Source organism: Rhyacophila brunnea, unplaced genomic scaffold (assembly GCF_057557595.1).
Source record: "Rhyacophila brunnea isolate RB1 unplaced genomic scaffold, BYU_Rbru_1.0 scaffold_16, whole genome shotgun sequence".
In the NCBI taxonomy this organism is placed as follows: Eukaryota; Metazoa; Arthropoda; class Insecta; order Trichoptera; family Rhyacophilidae; genus Rhyacophila; species Rhyacophila brunnea.
The window spans coordinates 13,821,703-13,842,765 of NW_028232816.1; the positions used below are offsets into that span (position 1 = coordinate 13,821,703).

The window sequence follows — 21,063 nt, forward strand, 5'->3', positions numbered from 1 at the left end:
ATGTCTTTACTATCAGAAATAGCAATCTCATATTAAATTCACATTATTATTTATATTATAATATTATTTACTCCATTAAACTTGTGTATTTCCAAGATTTAACGTATACAATATTAACAATAAATGTCTTAAATAGTATAAATTATACTAGATTTATTTTTGACCGATTTTATCAATGTTATTTGTAAATATAAAAATTTTATATTAACAATGGAAAAAAATCCCAATCCCGAAATCCCGGGATCAGAATTTTGGCTCGGGATTGGATTCCCTAATCTCCAGCACTAAGTAATGAAGTCGCTCGATTTTGAGTGCCATCGGTTGGCGAAGCCAGCTGGTGTTGATGTAGTTTTAAATTGGTTTACGTGATATTGGGATAATACTTAGGTTGCATAGTTAATAAAGATATAAGATAAAACAGTAACAAACGCATTGAGCGAGTTGAATTAAATCTTGTGAAAATTAAAACCAACACACAAGGCTGAAGATGGCTAAATGCTGGCTTCTATTTTCTCCTGTATGATAACGTCATAGTCGTGGCCTTGCACTCATACAGTAAATTATGAAATGAACTATTCTGAGACTGGGTTTAAGATATTGAAACAATTTATGCGAAAGTCAGAAAGTCCACATAACGTGGCGTGGAATTCGCGAGAGTTTATGAGGTATTGCTCAACGCACTCAAAAGGAAACATTGTTGAATTGTTGGCTCTTCGTTATTTCAGAATTAATATCGGTGACATTTTTGTTTTGGTGGTAACGTGGGTCACTTTTCTGCGAGGAATAAGATTAAAACAATCATTACCAACTTTCTTTTAAAAGACTGCACGCAGTGAAGATTATGGTAGAGCATAATATGTTTTATAACTTTTACTACACTGATACGCCCCTTTGCCTGATTATCTCGCATACAATTAGATGAAATGATGTTCACTTGTATTAATATATGTGGTAATAAAATAAAGAAATAGATAATATAGGTATGTAAAAAAATATTTTTATATTACATAATTTTCATCCTAAAGCCTTAGTGCAAAGTTATAAAGCGTATTATACTCATATACATGCAACAAAAGTTTGTCTTTTAACTCCTCAACGCATCTATTCAATTTTGCTGTTCCACCAAAATTCATTAATATAAATAAGTGTTAATTGTGAACTTTGGAAAGATAGAAAAAAATGGAAACATGGCTTTGAAATGAATTTTTAGATAGATCATCGTTGTTTCTACTATATGCGTGGCCGTTAATCAATGCACAGATAACTTGCAAAGATGCGCTATGTAAGTATGCACGTCTGTATGCATTGGGTTATCTATCGAGTAGGTACTTACGGTATTGTATATAATAATAAATTCATGAGTTTTCGTTTTAACAAATAAGTACGTTGAATACAATATTTGTATAAGAGTATTTAGGTCAGTAAAGCATCGGATTATTGTGGAAAAACATTTATATTTAAAACATATTGTCGTCGTTGTTGTTTTTTTTTTAATGTCTCGTATAGACATGTTTTAAAACGATTTTATTAGGTGTTAAATTTAATATCAAATGTACCTACTCACCGTAGTCATTGATAGTTTTTGAATATCTGTATAAAGTTAGTGTGACCAGAAGTAAAAATAAATGATTAGGTATCCTAATTTAATTATCGTCAATCGACCTAAACTGATGGAGCTTAAACTAAATACCGTGATGGCTAAACACAGTGGATTTTATCAATTATTGACAGTTTAATTACATTTTATGTTTGTTTTCCTATGTGATTATTGTGTTAATTGTTTCCGTGATATTTGAAGATCTTTATAGATTGTAAAATGTCTGTATTAGGTAAAGTTTTCGATATAAGATTTTTCAAGAAATGAAAATATAATTAATATTAAATTCTACAGGTTTTTAAAAAAGGTTTTTTCGATAGCTATTTCGGTTGTAACACCATTATCGAGACTAGTAGTGATAATGATAGTCTTGATGAGTATAATGAATATAATATGTCTAATGAGTCTAACTAATGATAGTCTTGACAAAATAGTCTTGATAATGGTGTTACAACCGAAATAGCTATCGACAAAACCTTTTGTAAAAACCTGTAGAATTAAATATTAATTAGATTTTTCTTTTTCTTATAAGCTGTTTAAATGTCAAACTAAAATTGTAGAGCCAATTGAATGTTATAATAATGTATGATTATTTTTAAAATATATTTATATATACCTTGGAAAAGTCGCAGAAACAATAATTTATTATTATTCAACTTCTAGAAAAAAATCTCGGACGTAAGCAGTATTCGAACGCACATCTTTTGCTTGTCGGGCGAAAATTTTCGTTTAGGCGTTCATGTACTTCTTCAATATTTAAGAATGTAGGAACGTACAGAATTTGGAAAAGCCTGGGAATCATACATATTAGCCCCCCCTGTTGGGCCATGCAGTCAGGTATCAGTAGGTAGACAAAATGAGTTTGCGAAAACCTCGCCTGATTTATAAATACGTAACACCGTCCAACTGCTGTTTCCTGTTGTAAGTCGTATTATATTTTAGGTAACGATTCGATTCATTTCATTTTTTTCGTTAGGCTTTGTAACCAAGGTTTCGATCCAAAAAGTGTGCTTTTATTCGTATTGTCGATTCAAAAATGATACAAGGCCAATGAAAAAAAAACGCTATTCTGTGCGATTTATGGCTAGACGAAATTATTTAAAAATACATAGCATACAAGAAGGACAGATATTAGAAATTTGCCAAGAACTCTTTGGTGCATAATACGAAGAATACGAGTAGGTTTAACCTTCAATATTATGATTATATTTTATCTCGTAAGTCGTTGCATCATAACTGATGATCGTGGAACAGTTTCAATATCCTTCTCCCGTTTTTTTCTGGACTCAACTGAGTAGATTGCCGGCCCTGAGAATCCGGTGGCATACATCGGTTTCTCCAAGTTGACACACTTTTTACGGGTCACATTGCTAATGAATTGAAGAGAGAGAAAATAAGGAAAATCTGTTTAACTAACTAACATATGGGATCCTCTCGCTGGATGCAATAAAACGTGAATGAATAAGTATATTGATATTAATTATTTTGACGTTACTTTCCAATTGACATTGACCCGAATTAAAAGTTTTAAATTAAATTTCGAAGTGTTTACCTCGGTTCCTTGGTAACCAACAATATCTACTCTCATAAATGAGGAAATAAAGCGGAGAGTCATAGTAGCTAACGGGTGTTACTTTGGTCTACAAAATCAGATAAAGTCTCTAATTCTCTTCCGTCTTACAACAGATGTACAAGACGCTGATCCTACAAATACTGACGTACGGGTTTTGAGTGGTGTTCTCTCATCAAGGCCTATGAGCGTGCGCTCGATATATTTGAGAGGAAGGTGGCGTATTCGTCATAACCAAATCATTGAGATCAAGGGTTTAGCAAAAAAGATAAATTGCTACTCGAGGGAACTGCGTCAGTCATCCAAGCGCCGAGATCCTAAAACCACAAGGAGACAACCCATGCTGCACAAGTCATCTAACAGACCTCCCATGACACTGAAGTGGAATCACAAATCCCGATGACTAACGCGAAAAAAAAACCTACGAAGACCTGGACGAGGAGGCGGAAGAAGTCTAGAAGCGGAACTCAAGACACAACCAAACATGACGGACTCATGGTGGTGAAAAGGTCGGACCTGCAAGGAAACAACGTTGACCTGAAATGACGGACACCTGTATTTGGACGCAAGAAAAACTTTATAAATTCACCAGAGATAACTACATACAGACCTCCAACCTGGCCTCCGTCGGTCGCGAAGCCACCGAGGCCAGCTTCTCAAGCAACCCCCGAGATAGGAACTAGATATAAAGGGAATACAGACCCAAGATTGCTTAGGCGCCCCATCAAATGCTCATACCCTAAAGCAAGCAAGCGTCATAACCAGAAGCTCTATAACCTCAGCATTCGTTAAAATGTGAACGCTCCGATGGGCGGGCTAAGGGCTCACCCGCCAGAGGTCGATTGGCAGGCCCAGACTCCGGCGGTTGGATGATGTCAACAGAGATAAAGTTCTTGGAGGAGACTAGGACCTGTCCTGAGTTGTTAGGTCACTTAGTTGCGTTGATGATGATGAGAATTGATACCTCATATCCTGTTGGCAACAGATAATTATTATTTACAAATAATTATTAGTAAGGGTCGTACATCTCGTACCCTTGAACTTGCTTGTTGACAACGTTGTACCGTAGTGAACTTGAACATTATCGAAATTAATTCAGTTATTGTCTTGTAGGGCATGCTCCGGCTTGTTTGTGCCGTGTTATTAAGGCTATTTATTTAATCTACCCCTGATGAATTTCCTTATTACCGTCTTTGTTCAGACAGGCTGTGTTGGCATGCTGTCAATATAAAATAATTATACTTTTAAAGCAGAGCCTTTGATGTTGACGTATTTTATATATTTACAAGCGATCATGCGTTTGCAGTTTCGGTTAGATTGCGTTAGGATAGATTTATAATAATACCATGCAAATTTGATAAAGCTATTTAATAATGAAATGTTGAAAATATATAATTTTTGAAAAACCCCAGAAATATACAATATTCGAAAAAATCCTAGATTAAAATGGGGCCGAGTGAAATTCAATGGTACGAGGGTGGGTCAATAATTCCTTAGAAAAAAGCATTAAAACAGTTTTTATTTTTGTATTTTTTTTTTATTTCTCAACATAATCTCCTTGGAGCTCAATACACTTGGTTAGACGTTTCTCAATTTTTTTTAAACCGTCAGAAAAATAAATTTTTGGAAGGTCCTCAAAATAAGCATTTGTCCGATCGATGACTTCTTCATTTGAAAAAAAACGTTGTCCACTTAGCCATTTTTTTAAGTTTGGGAAAAGGAAAAAGTCACTGGGGGCTAAATCTGGCGAATACGGTGGGTGGTCGACCAATTCGAACTTCAATTCTTCAATTTTAGCCATTGATCGTAAACATGTGTGAACACGGGCATTGTCCTGATGAAAGAGGATTTTTTTCCTGTTTAAATGAGGCCGTTTTTCTTCAATTTTGTTTTTTAGCTGGTCCAGTAAAGATGCATAATAATCCCCTGTTATTGTTTTTCCTTTTTCCAAATAGTCAACGAAAATAATTTCACGTGCATCCCAAAATACAGTAGCCATAACCTTACCAGCTGATTTTACGGTTTTCGCCTTCTTTGGACATGGTTTGCCTTCGCAATCCACTGCTTTGACTGTTCTTTCGTCTCGGGAGTATAGTGGTGTATCCATGTTTCATCTACAGTCACAAAGCGACGAAAAAATTCATACGAATTGCGTTGCATGAGCGACAACAGGGTTTTAGAGGCCACCACCCTATTGCGTTTATTTTCGACTGTGAGCAAACGCGGCACCCATCTTGCAGAAATATTTTTCATGCCCAATTTGTCATGTAAAATAGAAATGACGCTACCTTTTGAAATCCCTGTAACCTCAATTATCTCACTCAACTTTAATCTTCGGTCACTTAACACCATTTCGTGGATTTTATTGATCATTTCTGGTGTAGTCACCTCTACAGGACGTCCTGAGCGTGGTTCATCCTTTGTTGATGTACGACCACGTTTAAATTCATTTAACCAGTTATAAATAGTTGCAAGTGAAGGAGCAGATATGCCGTGAACTAAATCCAACTCATTTTTTATTTCCTTTGCTGTTAACCCTTTTATATTAAAATGTTTAATAACAGCTCTAAACTCAATTTTCTCCATTTTCCATTTTTCCATTTTCCACAAGCAAAATTTTTTTTTAAATGTACGAGAAACACACAACAACCCGACCAATCTGATTGAAACTTCGCAGCATACTGAATCGATAGTGCCGCTGCATGAAAACAAACCGCTTACAGTACTAGTCGCGCCACCTGTCGGCTTTTCTAAGGACTTATTGACCCACCCTCGTAGTCGATTCAAACCACTTTAGATTAGCGTAGTTATTGGTAATTATTCGCATTGGTCGGTGGCTTAATGGATAACAGTACGTCTCACAAGTGAAAGATTACGTATTTTTAATATGAATAATCTTACATTTTCGATGCGAATATATTTTTTTTAAATTCGTAGTTATGTTAAACATCACGATGGCCAAGCGGCTTGAGCGTCGACCTATAACGTCGTAGGTCCGAGTCCTGGGTCTGGCAAATACTCATATTGTTTTTCAATTTGTGTTTGAGTCAGAGTGTGGACCTAATAGGTTTAGCAAGCGGCCAACATCCATTTCTCGTATAAACAAAAATCTGTTAAGAGCATACTTCAGTGAAATGGCAAATAATTTTCAACTATAGGTGCGACGAAATTTTGGACTCGCTGGCAATCGGAGAGCGAAAATCGAGCTGTGAACACGTCAATTTGTTTCGTGATGGCGACGGGGGTATTTAAATCGTGTAAAGATGACTAAAAAACGTTACCCATTTACTTGAAAAAGAAAATATGTCAATGAATATATTATTATTGTTACTAATAGAACAATAAACAGAACATTAAATGGACGCATGTTTAATTTTTATGACAAATTATATTTCGTTCGGCACGCGTCATTTACAAAATCCGCGCATCGCCTAGTCACGATCTTTTTAGACCGTGCCCCAGCTGAGGTATAGCGTTAATACCAGGGAACTCAGAAATTATTATTTATTTATTATCTGTTCTGTGCTTAATACAAACCTCCAGCCTGTCGTAGCCCATATCGTCGATGTTTTGTAAAAACTGCGAATTAACCAAAATGCTATTTTACAGGAGGATTTTAAACTTTTTACATTTACTTATTTAATAATTACCTGTGGATGATTATAAATGCCTAACAAGTTTTTAATAAAGCTTAGGAAGAATACTGTCTTTATAATAGGCTTTATAATATAATATTTTAAAAGGCCTAATATGTCACATTCGCTTTTTATTCGTAATAAAATCCTTTGCATGAAAAAAATATTTTATTTAAACATTATTGTATCTATGTGTTATGATTTTTGCGTAATTTTTACAGCGAAACGTTAAAATAATGTCATTTTCACACCGGTGGCATTTTGTTGTTTAAAAAAAACATGTCAGTAAACCGTATAATCATAATCAATGTGGTCGACCGGCACTGAACTGATTGGCAATAATAAAATCGCTAATTTTCTTCGGACACGTGAGAAATTATTGTCGATATGCATAATACTATAGACGGATTGTATGTCGCTGTTGTATTAAAATATAAATCTTGCATTGCCCTTTAAAAAGAAATACTAGGTTGGATTTGAAGAACTGCTGATTGGCATTTTGTTATTTCAAGGTTTAGAGGCCAACCATGGCTGAAACCGTATGCGGTTTAGATCCGCGTGCCATACTAAACTTATGATTTTTGTTCGTGAAAATATATTTTCACTAAATTTGTAAGTGTAAGTGTATGGTACAAACGGATACGATCGGATGCTTATAATATACTTTGTGAAAATATATTTCCATGAATAGAAAAGATAAGCTTAGTATGGCACACGGTTCGAAACCGCATACGGTTTCTGTCCATGGATGGCCTATTATTTAATTGTATTTGATCAGGGTTGATAATGAAGGAAAAGTAAAAAGGAATATTGTTATGATTTGACTAAAATTCTGTAGATTATCCAGATTTCCCCGCTTTGAATATTATCAAGGTTAGGTTGACTCGTATTTTTTTATGTATGTAGGTACGCACCGCAGGCGAAATGTTATTAACTAGTTTATGTTTAGTCAGACAGATTAGATTTTAATGTAATTATCCGCCCACGTAGACCGCGCGCGCGCGCGCGTGTTCCTCTACCCTCACCTCACCTCACCACTGTTGCTATCTGCCCATTTTAAGAAATTCGTGATGAATTGTGCCAAGTGCGTTATTTTCGAGAAATTTTATCTTGGAACTTTTGAAATTGCTAAATTGGTACGTATAATCCAGTCTATAATCTTGGCAAGTTTCATAACTGTTGATTTAGTATTTTTTTTTTAGTTTTAATTGAACAAATGCCGTATATACAAATTAAAAAAAAGGAAATAGTCAAAAAGATGATCAATAAGCAACTATTTTGAAATCACAGACTCTTCAATTTTAATATTAATATACTTAGATGTTCTTTAGCGGTGAATTAATTATTATAAGGCCACAGCTTCGCCACAAATCCTCGGTGAAATGGCTGAAGAAATTCGAGATATTTGTAAAAAGACAAACAATAGGGTCGCGTGGAGTTGAAAAGAATTAGGGAGACCACGAGCACAATCATGTTAGTTTTTATTTTTGAAGACGTTTCGGTTACCTGGTCATTTAAAAAAATGTTGTGTTATGATTTAAACTTTACTAATGAATCTTTTTGCTTTTGTTTTTGCAGGAAGGACCCCATTCCACATTACCAGAAGACGAGTTCTACGATGCCGTCGAGACGGGGCTGGACCGCATCGAGGAGGAAAGAGAGGCTCGCCTCGCCAGGACACCCTCAACGCCGGCCGGTCTCGGCTCACAGCCCAAGTTCCCTGCACCCCTCCCCCAGAAGACACACCCCGCGTTACTTGGACATCCACTCTGGCCGGAGGTTGGTTGGATCTTGCGATTTATATACTGAGCTAATTTGTTATCGTAATGGAAATTATTGAAATGTAACTGCTTGTCAACCAGTGATAATATTTCCGAAGTGAATGCAAAACTTAGCAGTGGGTGTTGTTGATAATTATATTATTTGTTGTTACATATTCAGTAATCTTCACTGGAGACAATATAGTGAGCTCTGTAAATCCGTATAGTCATTCAAATTTGGTCAAATCCACTTTTTGGCAAAATACGAAAATGTGATATTTTCACTCTTCCTTCCTAAAAGGTTTGTGTTTACTGGCAACAAAACAAACACGTCGTCTCTTTGATCACATTCATAATGTATGGCATTGAGCAAAATTACGTCTGCCTTTGCTATGATGTGATTGGTTATCAGACGCTGTTTGAAAATAAACCTGCTGGATTTATCCACTATTGAAAATTAGTCAAATATTTGTAGGTTTTTTAAAGCAATTTGATCATTTGGCGAGTTCAGAAAATTACATAATGTCGAGCACTCTTTTGAGTGATAGTAATTTTTTTTTCTTTGGAGTTAACTACTTACAATTACCTCCTGAATTAATTGTTCAGCCGCCTCACCTAAGGTGTAAATGAAATGATATGTATAAGTGGTATCACATTGGAAATTGAACATTTTTTTTATTCTGTTGGTGACTTGATACTCTTGATGTAGTGTGGTCTGATACGATTTGATAGCGTCATAATGTCAACAACATGACTCGACTTACTCATTAAATGTAGTGAAAAGCAATATTAGTGGAGCTATTGCCATTTATTTTTCCTGTGGACAGAATTGACATCGGAAAAAGTCTCAAGCTAATTTCAACAAGCCGATAGATAATTTTTTGTACAATGAAATATGGCATATTTTATTACATTGACAACCTTTCCCCTGTGAGTATAAGCCTTAATGTTGCTAGATGTGATCAAAGTTGCCCAATGTATTATTTACTATACTGACATTGGTGACTTGATGCAGCTTAAATGTGACTATGAAATACGGTGGGATTTAGGCCTATTTGAAGCCAGTCAGACTATGGAGCTTTCTCTTGAAGGATGGACAAAATTAAGATTGTCATGGATTTTCCACTGACACAGTCCATTCGGCTACTGGGTGCAGAGTGGAGCCAAGCCGCAACTGGCTGATATCCAGTTTGCAATCATAGTTATAAGGTCCAGACAAAAACCATAGACCATAGAATTACTTATCTATAGGTATTTGCTTAACATAAAAGTTGTTTCTAGTTCTTTATGTGTTCCATAGTAATTTTGTATTATTACCTCACTAGATTGAACGAGTATCCACAGAACAATTGCAGCAGGCCCTTCAAGGAGTCGGCACAGAAGGGAGTGGAGGGTGGCAGATATTCGCGGAAGAAGGAGACATGCGTATGTACAGACGGTGTGTATCTCTTGAACTTTTTGTAACAAAGAATACGTGTAAATATAATATTATGCTATTTTGGAAACTCATTCAATAACAATTTTACTAAAAGAAAACAATGTTGTATTTAAATATTTAAGAATCACTGGTCTAATGAAAACATTCTTTTTCCGAATACTGAAACAAAATGTTCATGTTCGAATTTTGAAATGAAATGAAATGTTCCTTTTTCAAAATAAAAGGAATGCTCTAATTTCAAAGGAATTCTTTTATGTGGGATTTCTTTTCATGAGTCACAATAATTCAGTGGGTATATTTTTATAGTCTGGTATATTTTTCTTTTCATAATTTTGAGGACCAGTAAAACAAAAATATCCACTCCCGAAATAACTCTGTAAATTTTATGTTTACATCAAAATAGTGGGGTGGTTTTGTATTTGCAACCTTGTATTTAATAATTTACATGTGTACAATATTTATTAATGGAAATTAAAAAAATTACGAGCATGAGAAAAGTTGAAGGTTTCTTTATTATTTTCAAACTAGATAAACATGCTTACACCACATGTGTTGGTCGAGATCTAAAAAAAAGTGTATAGGTAATTTCGTATTATATTATATTACATACTCATTTTTCATCTAAGCAAATATCTAGGTACTTATATAATTTGAAATTATACATATTTGTAAATAAATCTTATGTACTATCCAGCAAATTTTTCCTTGTATGTCTACTTACTATGATAGCTTATGAACTGTAATTAGCTTAATTACAATATCAATACTGTCAACTGGGGGTTTTTCAATCGATTAGAATTTTAATTACAATAGTGTGAATTCGATTATTTTTATGATTTCAGAGAAGTAGAAGTGGACGGCATGGTGATGGATCCTTTGAAGGCTGTTCACAAAGTGCGAGGAGTCACAGGGCACGAGCTCTGCCACTATTTCTTCACCCCCGAGTACAGACATGACTGGGAGAGTAAGTGTGACGTTGTTCTAGTTTCTTTTAATTCTCATGGATGAAGATGTGTGTTCGTGGTAGTATTTCTTTAAATATCCTTTGCTGCCACTGTTCAAATCACCGCTCTGGGTGATTAAATTAAATACATATTATTAATCAGGACCTGAAATACAGTGACATCCAGAAAAAATTCAGCAGTGTTGTTTTGTTTAGTCCCATTTCTCCTTTACACAATATGTAATATGCTAATGCATTATACTTAATTTGACATATTCAACATATTTAATTTTCTTTCGACTTATCACCTGTTTCCTTCTGTACACAAAAAAACTCATAAGATACATTCATATTCATATTTGTAACTGTCTTAATTGTGTTTGTAACGATGTGATTTTTTATTACAGCCACATTAGAACAGATGACCATAGTGGAGAGCATTTGCCCCGAGGCGACGGTATTCCTACAGACGCACAAGAGAATCTGGCCCGCTAACCAGAGGGACGCTTTGTTCTGGTCGCACACGAGGAGGGCGCCCGACACCAGTGACCCCGATGCCCAAGACCTCTGGATGGTCTGCAACCATTCCACCAGCCATCCTGACCACCCTGTAAGTTAACACATTGTTACAGACTGCTCAGATAATATCCTGTCATATGATTTTACTATTTTTATTCAAGATATACTTACATGATTTTTAGAAAGTAGCTCATTTATTTTGATATACATGATTTATAAATTTTATACCTATTAGGAAAAATATTGAACTGAGTGGGATTCAAACCAATGCCTTTTGCTTTCCGGGTGATGGTTCTAATTGTATTTCAATAAATTGCTTTACATTTTAAATATCTTGAATACAAATAATAATTAAATTATTCGCAATTTGTTACAAAAAAACGTCGTATGCTAACCATATTTGAGGAGTGGGTATTTTATGTGTAATTTTGACATTGTATATTTTGTTCATATTTTAACATCACTGTATTCATATTTGTGGAAGCTTTCAATAGAATATCACATCCAAAGATATTCCATTTTTTAAATTGGCTTTTCCATGACTAGATAATCCCCTGACCATGTCCGATCCTAATAAGATCATAATATCGTCACTGTTCTGGCAGAAGACACTAATTCGAAAAAATGAAATATTGAGTTAGTTATACCAAAATGTTCCTAATTTCACACTTTACCGTCTGGAAACCTTCTTAATAAATAAACAGTCTTTATTCTAAAGTCATCCTTTTTACGATTATTTAATAAACTCACATAATAGACCATTTCAAACACTTTAACAACTTCAAAGTCAAATTACTCAAAACTAGTATTCTCCAGTTAGTGTGTTCTGCCAGAACAGAGACGATATATGCCTCCACAGGGTGGAGGTTTGTATTAAAAGATTTTGTTTTTACGAGAAATGGATGTCAGCCACTTGCTCAACCTATTGGGCCCATACCCTGACTCAAACACAAATTGAAAAACAATATGTGTTTTGCCAGACCCAGGATTTTAACTTGGGATCCACGATTTTTCCAAAATGCAAAAATGCATTTTGATGTCGCTCATAAGCGTCATAGCCTAATTAATATTTTAAAACTTTCAGACAAAATAAATCAAAAATCTGCAATTAATATTTTGTGTTATTTTTCATTACAGGGCAACACTGGAAAGTGTGTCAGAGTGACATTGACAGTTTGTCTAGTCTGCCAAACGACAGTTGACCCGCCCAAAGACGGTGCCGCCATCTGCAGAGACGACATCACAACTAAAATCACATACTGCTCAGTTGGTAAGATGACCAATTCTATATAGTATTATTTCTCATCACTAAAAATAATTTATGACACCAACAGATGCATAATCGAAATGTCTACATATTTCTAATCCATTTTAATTTATAATACATAAAGACCCTTCTTGGTCGAAAAATGTTTAGAGGAGTCTAAATATTACAATGTAAGTTATTTTGCATTGTCGTTTGTTTTGTAGGAAATTGTTATTGTCTACCGTCAACAACCTGTATTCAAAATAAAGTAAACTAAATTTTATTTTATCAGTTAATTATAAAATTATAAAATTTGTAGTAGTATTGTCAAAATAAATTGAAACTTGAATCTATTTTGACTGAATGACCACTCACTATTACATATTATTTAGATTTTAGATCACATAAAATTGCAAAAACCATTAATAAGTATGTATCCATCATGAGATCCATGGATGAAATGAACAAGGTTTCGATAATCTGTCAGTCAACGAAGAGAGGAAGAGGATGCAAGTAAAAAAGTAGACAATCAATGACAGGACGAGTACATTGTGGATCCGAATAAAACGATACAAGTCTTAGGAGAATTCGTACTGATTGTTGAAAGATTCTCAAAAATAGACAGAAATCACAGATTATCTTAATGAAAAACATGTATTAAAAATGATTGTCTGTTTTAGAAATATGTACTAGTAGTATCGGAAAACAAAAAATAAATTAATTATATTTTCTGTGATTTCCCCATTATCTGCCAATCCGGGCAGTGACTTCCTTGTGGAATGCAATGGTTCTGAAATATATTACAATATAATATTTGTCTTTGCAGTGAATCCTGGTGGTTGGGCCCCAGCTTCCGTATTACGCGCCGTGTACAAGCGTGAGTACCCCAAGTTCCTGAAGCGCTTCACGCAATACGTCATAGACCAGTGCAACGACCGGCCCATCCTGTTCTAGCGCAGCATCACGTACTACACCTTTTGTACCGCTAGGTCTATCATGTAAATTTGTTCTTATTATTTTAAATATTAGTCGGCGGTATTGGGGGAGATGGGGTAGTAAACGTTCACTGTATAGAATATATCTGAGAAATATTCTCTAACAAAATAATGTTTGCAGATTGATCTTCTTACTAAAAAAAACCTTTTTCAATTTTCAAAGTCTGTTGCTACCGTAGGACATTCTCAAAGTATTTTGTAAAATATTACCACATTCATAATTGAGGGACTAGATAGTTAAGGGGCTTAAGTGTTAAACTGAACATTTTAATTAACACAACTACTACAATAATTTCAGTCGGCAGGTCGAAGTGTTTTTTTTTGGTGACGTGCCAAAAAATCAGTCGAGAATTTTAAAAACCATTTCAAGTAAGTAATTTTACAATCTCTTTTTTCTTCCATATAATATCTTCATAGTTTGTGCTGTAAATTACTCATCATGATATGATATTATTATTTAACAGTGAACTATATTACCCACCGAGTGACACTGCCCCATCTTCCCCAATTTCAATTTACAGCCTGTTGTGGCTTCCTTTACGATGTATGTGTACTTTTATTATGTGTGTGTGTGTAAGTGTGGTTCAGTAATGTAACACATTAAGTAAATTTAAAAAGATATTGTTTAATGATTTTGCCAATAATTTAACATGGAGGCGTAAACCATTACTGTAAAATGTATTATGTATTTTTTTTACAATGTGTATAAAATGTTATTATTAATTGAGTGTGCTCTACAAGAATTTCTTTGATTTACGACTGATGAATAACAGATTTATATCTTTGCCATTCAGGCAAAAGTCACTATTATCGGCAAGAAATAATACTGTTCTGAGAAATGCGCCTTGAAAGTATTCCATATAAAATTTTTGGCATATTTTGCGTTCTGATTGGTTTTTCAGTTTCTGTTTGTGATCCACGGTTCATTTAAAGAGTATATTTTTCAAATTTGACTGAAAACCACCATTTCTATTGTAACATAGTTATTTTTGCCTGAATGTTGACGATGTTAGTCAATATGAATGGGTTAAAAATGATATGCCTCAATTATCATAGTAACTTTCTGTAATGATGGATACTTGTTATGTTATGACTAGTGCATACATACCCAAGATACATGCTCTGTTTGTGAACAATCCCATTCCGGATGTATAACATTGTTCACGTACAAATGTTCTTGGCGCTTGGAATTGAATTAACTATTAATTTGAATTGTGAAAATATACAATTAAAATAAATTATGACCAATGAAGCCGCTATGTAACTATCATGTTTCAGTAAATTCAATCCAGTTGTAAGTCAGAGAATTGTCGTAACTTTAAATGTCTTTAAATTTATGAGTTTTGAATGTTTAGAATATTGTAAAGCTCCACTTTGACTGGTTAAATAATAATTTATGACTTCATTTGAAACAAAAAAAAACTTACAATTATTATATTACGTAGGTAGTTTTAATTTTGAATGAGTGTATGTATGAATTTTTGCACCTATAAGTGTCTACAAGAAATTAGTTCAAATATTATATTTTTAAACTTTTCTAAAACAGTTGTGAATTTATATTATTAAATCTTTTACCTGACAGATGTGCGATAAGTTGTATGAAAAAAAAACTCACAAAAATATATATTAGAAATAATATTATTCTCCCCCTGACTCCCTCTTTTGGAAAAAAACAAAAAAATTGATTGGCTTATAATTACGTAAAAATATGTAAATATTTGTTATTTTTTAAATTAATATTATTTTGGAGTTACGAGTTTTTGATGTAATTTTTTTTATTGCGCGGTGCTGTCAGATAAAAATATAAAATTATCTTCTGTTTTATTTCTGTATAGTAGAAGACGTTCAAATTAATTGTATTGTTATTCAGTTTGTAGTATTTATTGGACCTCGGCAGTCCTCAACATATTTCCGTACTCAACCTGCGTGTTGGGAACCGCTGCCTTCTTACATTGTCATTATTTGTACCTACACAAAATGCGAAAGTTCAATTGAATTATTGTGAGTTGATTGATATTTTTTTTGTTATTCTTAAATATATAATTTTATGGTATCGCGTTAGGTTTAGAATTAAATACCTAATTAGTTGTAATGCCAACCGAAAAATTTAAAATATCCAAATAAAGGATTCAATTTTATTATTTATTGTATTGTCAAAATATTCAGAGTTGTTTAAAAGACTCACTTCCTTTAGAAAAAAGAAGAAAATTTTATATGAAATAAAATGATATGGGTATACCTATATTATTATATCTAGTAAATTTAATTGATTTTCTTCCAGTAAGGCTCAGTACTTTCTAACACAAATTGAATTATTTAATAATATTTGGATGATACTCTATTCTACCTTCGTGAACTTGAATTAATTTGAATTTAATTGAAAAAAATCTAAATTGTCTTCACTGTCTTTTATAAAATAAGTTAAGTTTGTTCTACAATATTCCAAGATAAAATTATTACCAAAATATTCCGAGATAGTAGAAAATTTCCACATATATAATTAATAATATTTATAAAGATTTTTGTACCTGCACGTATAGAGATTTATTGTGTTGTAGACAATATATCATAAGTCCCAGTGATTGTATAATAATAATTAAAATTTCTATTCTATATTATGAAACGCATCATAACGTTCTAATTATGATTGGTCGATAAAAGTTACAAAGTCTTGTATCACAATGTTTCAATTTTTGAAGATTTTTTCGCACTCTTCTAGACAGAAGTCTTCCTTTCCCTAATAAAAAAATATGACGATTATAATTTTGTAGATAAAATTGTTTATCGTAATAGTAATATAATCCACTATTAATGTTTAAAAGAAAATTATGAAATGTACCTGCATATATAATCCAACCAGAGATGATAAAAGAATGAGTCCAAAATTTATGAATGTAAAGAGATAATAAAAAATAATTGTTATATTTTTAGTCCAATCTAGAACGGATGCTCTGTTAACTTTTCGAAATGTCAAAAATATTGTTTGTTAATTGAAAAAAAATATTATGACCAAACCTCTGTTCTGGATAGTTGGTTGGTTCTTGCTTATTGTGAGCTGAATTTTTCCTACTCAAGGTATGGTTTTTTATTGTAATTTTAGTTATAGAAAATTTTACCTGTCTACCTGACTACCTACGTTTATTTTACGAATGGCTTAATTATGAAGTCACAATGATTCACTGATTCAAACCGTCAATCATAAACGATTATTAGATACAATTCACTATTCAGATAGCAATTGGATTGCCATGAAGCTTGTTACGTGATTGCCTTTTATTATTTAACATGTTTAAAAAATATATATCTAGACCAGGAATGGACTAAAAACTATAATTATAATAAATTAATATTCATTTGCATTTTATAACCTGTTAATGATAGGCTAAATAAGAAAAATAAAATCGTTTGAATTGAAAATGTATTCTGATTTTTGAAAACTGATTTTATGTTACCAATAAAATTTATATGCTGTTGTTCTTTTATAACACGAAGTAGGTAAAGAAAGTACTCATTTTTTATTAATGTATTTAAATGAAAACAAACCGACATTTATTGCCTTTAAATTGTAAGGAATCAATTACTAAGTAAAACTACTTTAACATTATCACAAGAAAAACCATACCTTCAGTGATTGTTTGTTGCTTAGAGAAATTTGTTTTTGTAAATACGAATTGTATGTATTAAATAATAATAAAATGTAATATTGAGTTTAGCCTTTATACACATGAATATAAAATATATTGACGAGTTATCATATTATGTACGTTAAGGAACAGTGCCTCATATTTTTTCTATTTCAATTTTGTGTACGAATGTAGGTAGGGTCTAGCGTTGGTGATATATAAGGCTTGAAAAAATGTGTTCATTGAACGAAAATATTCTGATGTATGGTGGTGTGAAAAACAGTTATGGCTTGTGTCACGTGGCATGTCGTATAAATTGATTATTTATCGTAAACAATGGTGAAATTTTATAATGTATTTGTAAAATAGTCCTTTTCATTGTTTTATTGACCTCGCAATTCCGGTGGTTCGTCAATATCTGTTTGCTTGCCTTTTCTTCTATGGATTGGAAGTTTTAGCCAAGTTTTTGAATCTATGTGTTTAGATCATTGCTATCCCTGCTAAAGATATCTCCACACTGTAGAGAGGATGTTTAAACTATTTATTATTATTCTATATGGTTTAAGAACGCCAAGAGCGGTCACAGTATAAGTTATTTTTTGTTCTCCTTAACCTGATTCACACGAATTAGACATCAACATTAAAATTCCTAGTAAACACTTGGTTAATTGTTTAATTAATTTTTCTGTTGAGAATTTACACTGGCAATGATTTTGCTAAGTATCATTCCAAAATACAAATTAATATATTGTCATACCGAGGTTAATGTTTGTCTTTAAAATTATCCATTTTAATTTAATTACCCATCATGTGAAAAATTCTCTTGCTTGAACATGGTCAATAAAATATATGATACGAATCTCAAATGAAATCATAATAACTTTGTTTTCCAATATAATTAATTATTAACAACTGAGGGTGCCAACTGCTAATAATTTGAAAAAAAATTGCAATGATTGTTGGAGCTTTAGGATTAATAAAAACTATATTGAATATCAATTGTGTATAATTTATTTTCTATTCTTATACATTCATTCTCCTTACCCTATTGATTCTATTTCCTGTTTTCCATTTATGGCCAGCATGCACCTTTCCTTTTATGATTTGGTTATGTTTTGAATACCTACATTTTATTGAGGATCCATCTTTCACATTCATAACAAATGAAATGGTTAATAAGTAGAGCATATTGCTCTAAGATGAGATATCAATGGATAAATTTAATCATCAAAATAACTAAAGGCTAATTATATTAAGATGAAAATATGTGGTAACGCGGGAATGGATGGAGGAAACCAGGGACGGCTCTAGTAAACGAGCAAAGTGTGCACTGCACTCTCATCATAGATTAAATAAAAATATATAATATAAAACCCCATGTATACAGAAAAATGTGATATCGAAAACTTATCGTCAGCTGAATGCAGAACTCTTCTAACTCACATTTGAAATATTTTGCAGAAGAGTTTTTTGAAACGGCCTACTTCAGTTATTTATAATTTCTATGGACAAGTGTGTGCACCATTTTTTTCATCAATAATCCTACTAAAATATGATAAATCCATTATCCATAAAGATAATAAATAATTTCAGTAAGTTGTTTCGAAAAACTCTCCTCAAAAATTTCAAATGTAAGTTAGAATAGTTCTGCATTCAGCTGACGGTCTGCGAAATCACTCATTTTGAATTCCGCGCGTTTTCAAGCAATAGTGATGCAAACCTTGTAGACGCGCTAACGCCACTGTCACCAATGCACACATACCTCCATCGATGTCGATGAGACGTGACCAATACACACGTCATAACTCCATCGATGAGGTACCAAGGAGCATAATTCAGAGTGTTCCTTGAATTTACGCGCATTTTGCACGCATACGTTCATAACGGATAACAAAAAACGAAGAAAAAATGAAGCTAGTAGAATCAAAATCACCAAAGTTCTGTAAGACTACATGAGTCTTCGTTGGAAAAGATGTTTTTCAAATTGAAGTGCCATTGATGGATAGCACACAAACATTAACTAGGCATTTGGACCTTTATACACTAACCTGAATAACCGATATGAATATTCCAACATAGAGCTCAGGCCACGCGTCGAGATACAGTTGGAAGCCTAATTATCATAATGAAATGACGAACTTCAGTGACTGAACATATTGTGTCAAAAATAAAATCATATTCACGACTGTTAGTTTGGTTGATCGTTCAACAGTTGGGTTTATAATATAGATTTAATAGTAGGTATCTACAATGAGTACCGTATATTCAGTTGCATATATTAAGGACAATCGTCACGATTTTTCCAAGTGGCTTGATATTAAAGTGGCAGGCCGTCCTTTGCCATGTATAAATTTAATTCAAAAGTGTACAGTGAAAAGGAAGATTGTTAATCGGAAATTTAATGCGCAAATGTACTCAAAAACACAATGGCTGTGCGGGTGTAATATTCTTAATACCCTATTTTGTTTTCCGTGTCTGTTGTTCGGGGCAACGTTAATTGGACTGAAAATAGAATTAAAGATTTGGTCCACCTGTCAGTAAAAATCAAAAAACACAGTGTTTCTGAAAAGCATATTTTAAATGAAATGTAACTTGCAGTCTTGGGAGAAATAGATATACGTTCACAATTGGATGGCAGGGTAGGTACCGTTTGTCTGTGAAACAATTTAACGAACGTGTCGACAAAAATCGTTATATTTTATCCAGATTGATTGACTGTGTGTTCTGTGGTGCATTTGAATTAGCTCTTAGCATGATGTATCTGCAGTTTCAAACTATCTACCCCATTCTGTGATATGCAATGAAGAATGCGACATTATAATGCCAAGCGAAAGATCGTTTCGAATATAAAGGTCATTTAGTAATTAGCCAAATTGTTTTTTAGTGAAATGTTCCGGGTTTGTCATACAAATTTTCCAACTACAGATTTTAATACGGTAACCTCAATATACGACATTATTGACAAATTTAAACTTAAAAATTAACTAATAGTCGTATACAGTAGAGAAGATTTCTACGTTACTGATGGAGCATTATCGATACTTCAACTTTTCACTAATAATAATTTACTGGAATTATTTAGCGAAAGTGTTACCCTATTAAAAATAATTTGTATAATCCCGATGACTTCAGTAGAAAGTGAGCGTTATTTCTCAACTTTAAAGAGGGTTAAGTCATTTTTGAGAAATACCATGACTCAAGACTGGCTAAATGCTCTTGCAATGTTAAGTATAGAAAAACAATTGATATCGTCAATACCAGACTTTAATATTCGTGTTATCGACGTGTTTTCAAAATCCAAGGATCGGAGGATGGAATTCTTGCATAAATAGGTGAGTCTTTTTTGCACTCCCTCATATTCTTGTCACCGGTCGCCACTGGAGGAAACTAGGAAAAGTCTTCAGCAGTGAATTTAAAGACAAGGCTGCTGATGATAATATTGTTCGAATGCCATATTTCGTTTGATTCAATTTTTATTACATTTCTATAAATTGTACTTTTACCAATACACACATACATTTCATTTCCACCAAACATTACCAAGAAAAACATATTCGGTAAAACTTTCTACTTATTGGAGTTTGTAATTCACTCATAATTTTGAAGAAATTTTATCATTTAGTGATCTATGTTTGCCACAATATCCTCATTCTTATATCTTATGTTCTATTCTTAACTATACAGTGAATGCTAGAATAATTTGAGAAAAAAAATCAATTTTCTGTTTATAAATTATG

At 33.0% G+C, this 21,063-nt stretch overlaps 1 protein-coding gene across 1 annotated transcript in view; it reads left to right on the plus strand.

Annotated features, from left to right (window-relative positions):
• The window catches only part of cert (ceramide transfer protein), a 129,575-nt gene extending 114,206 nt beyond the window's left edge, over positions 1-15,369 (plus strand). Inside the window, exons 6-11 of the mRNA XM_085943674.1 lie at positions 8,381-8,581; positions 9,888-10,000; positions 10,843-10,964; positions 11,351-11,553; positions 12,600-12,732; positions 13,535-15,369. Coding sequence (XP_085799800.1) covers positions 8,381-8,581; positions 9,888-10,000; positions 10,843-10,964; positions 11,351-11,553; positions 12,600-12,732; positions 13,535-13,662 — 900 coding nt within the window. The 3' untranslated portion in view covers positions 13,663-15,369. The remainder of the gene's footprint in view (positions 1-8,380; positions 8,582-9,887; positions 10,001-10,842; positions 10,965-11,350; positions 11,554-12,599; positions 12,733-13,534) is intronic.
• The last annotated feature ends 5,694 nt before the right edge of the window (positions 15,370-21,063 follow it).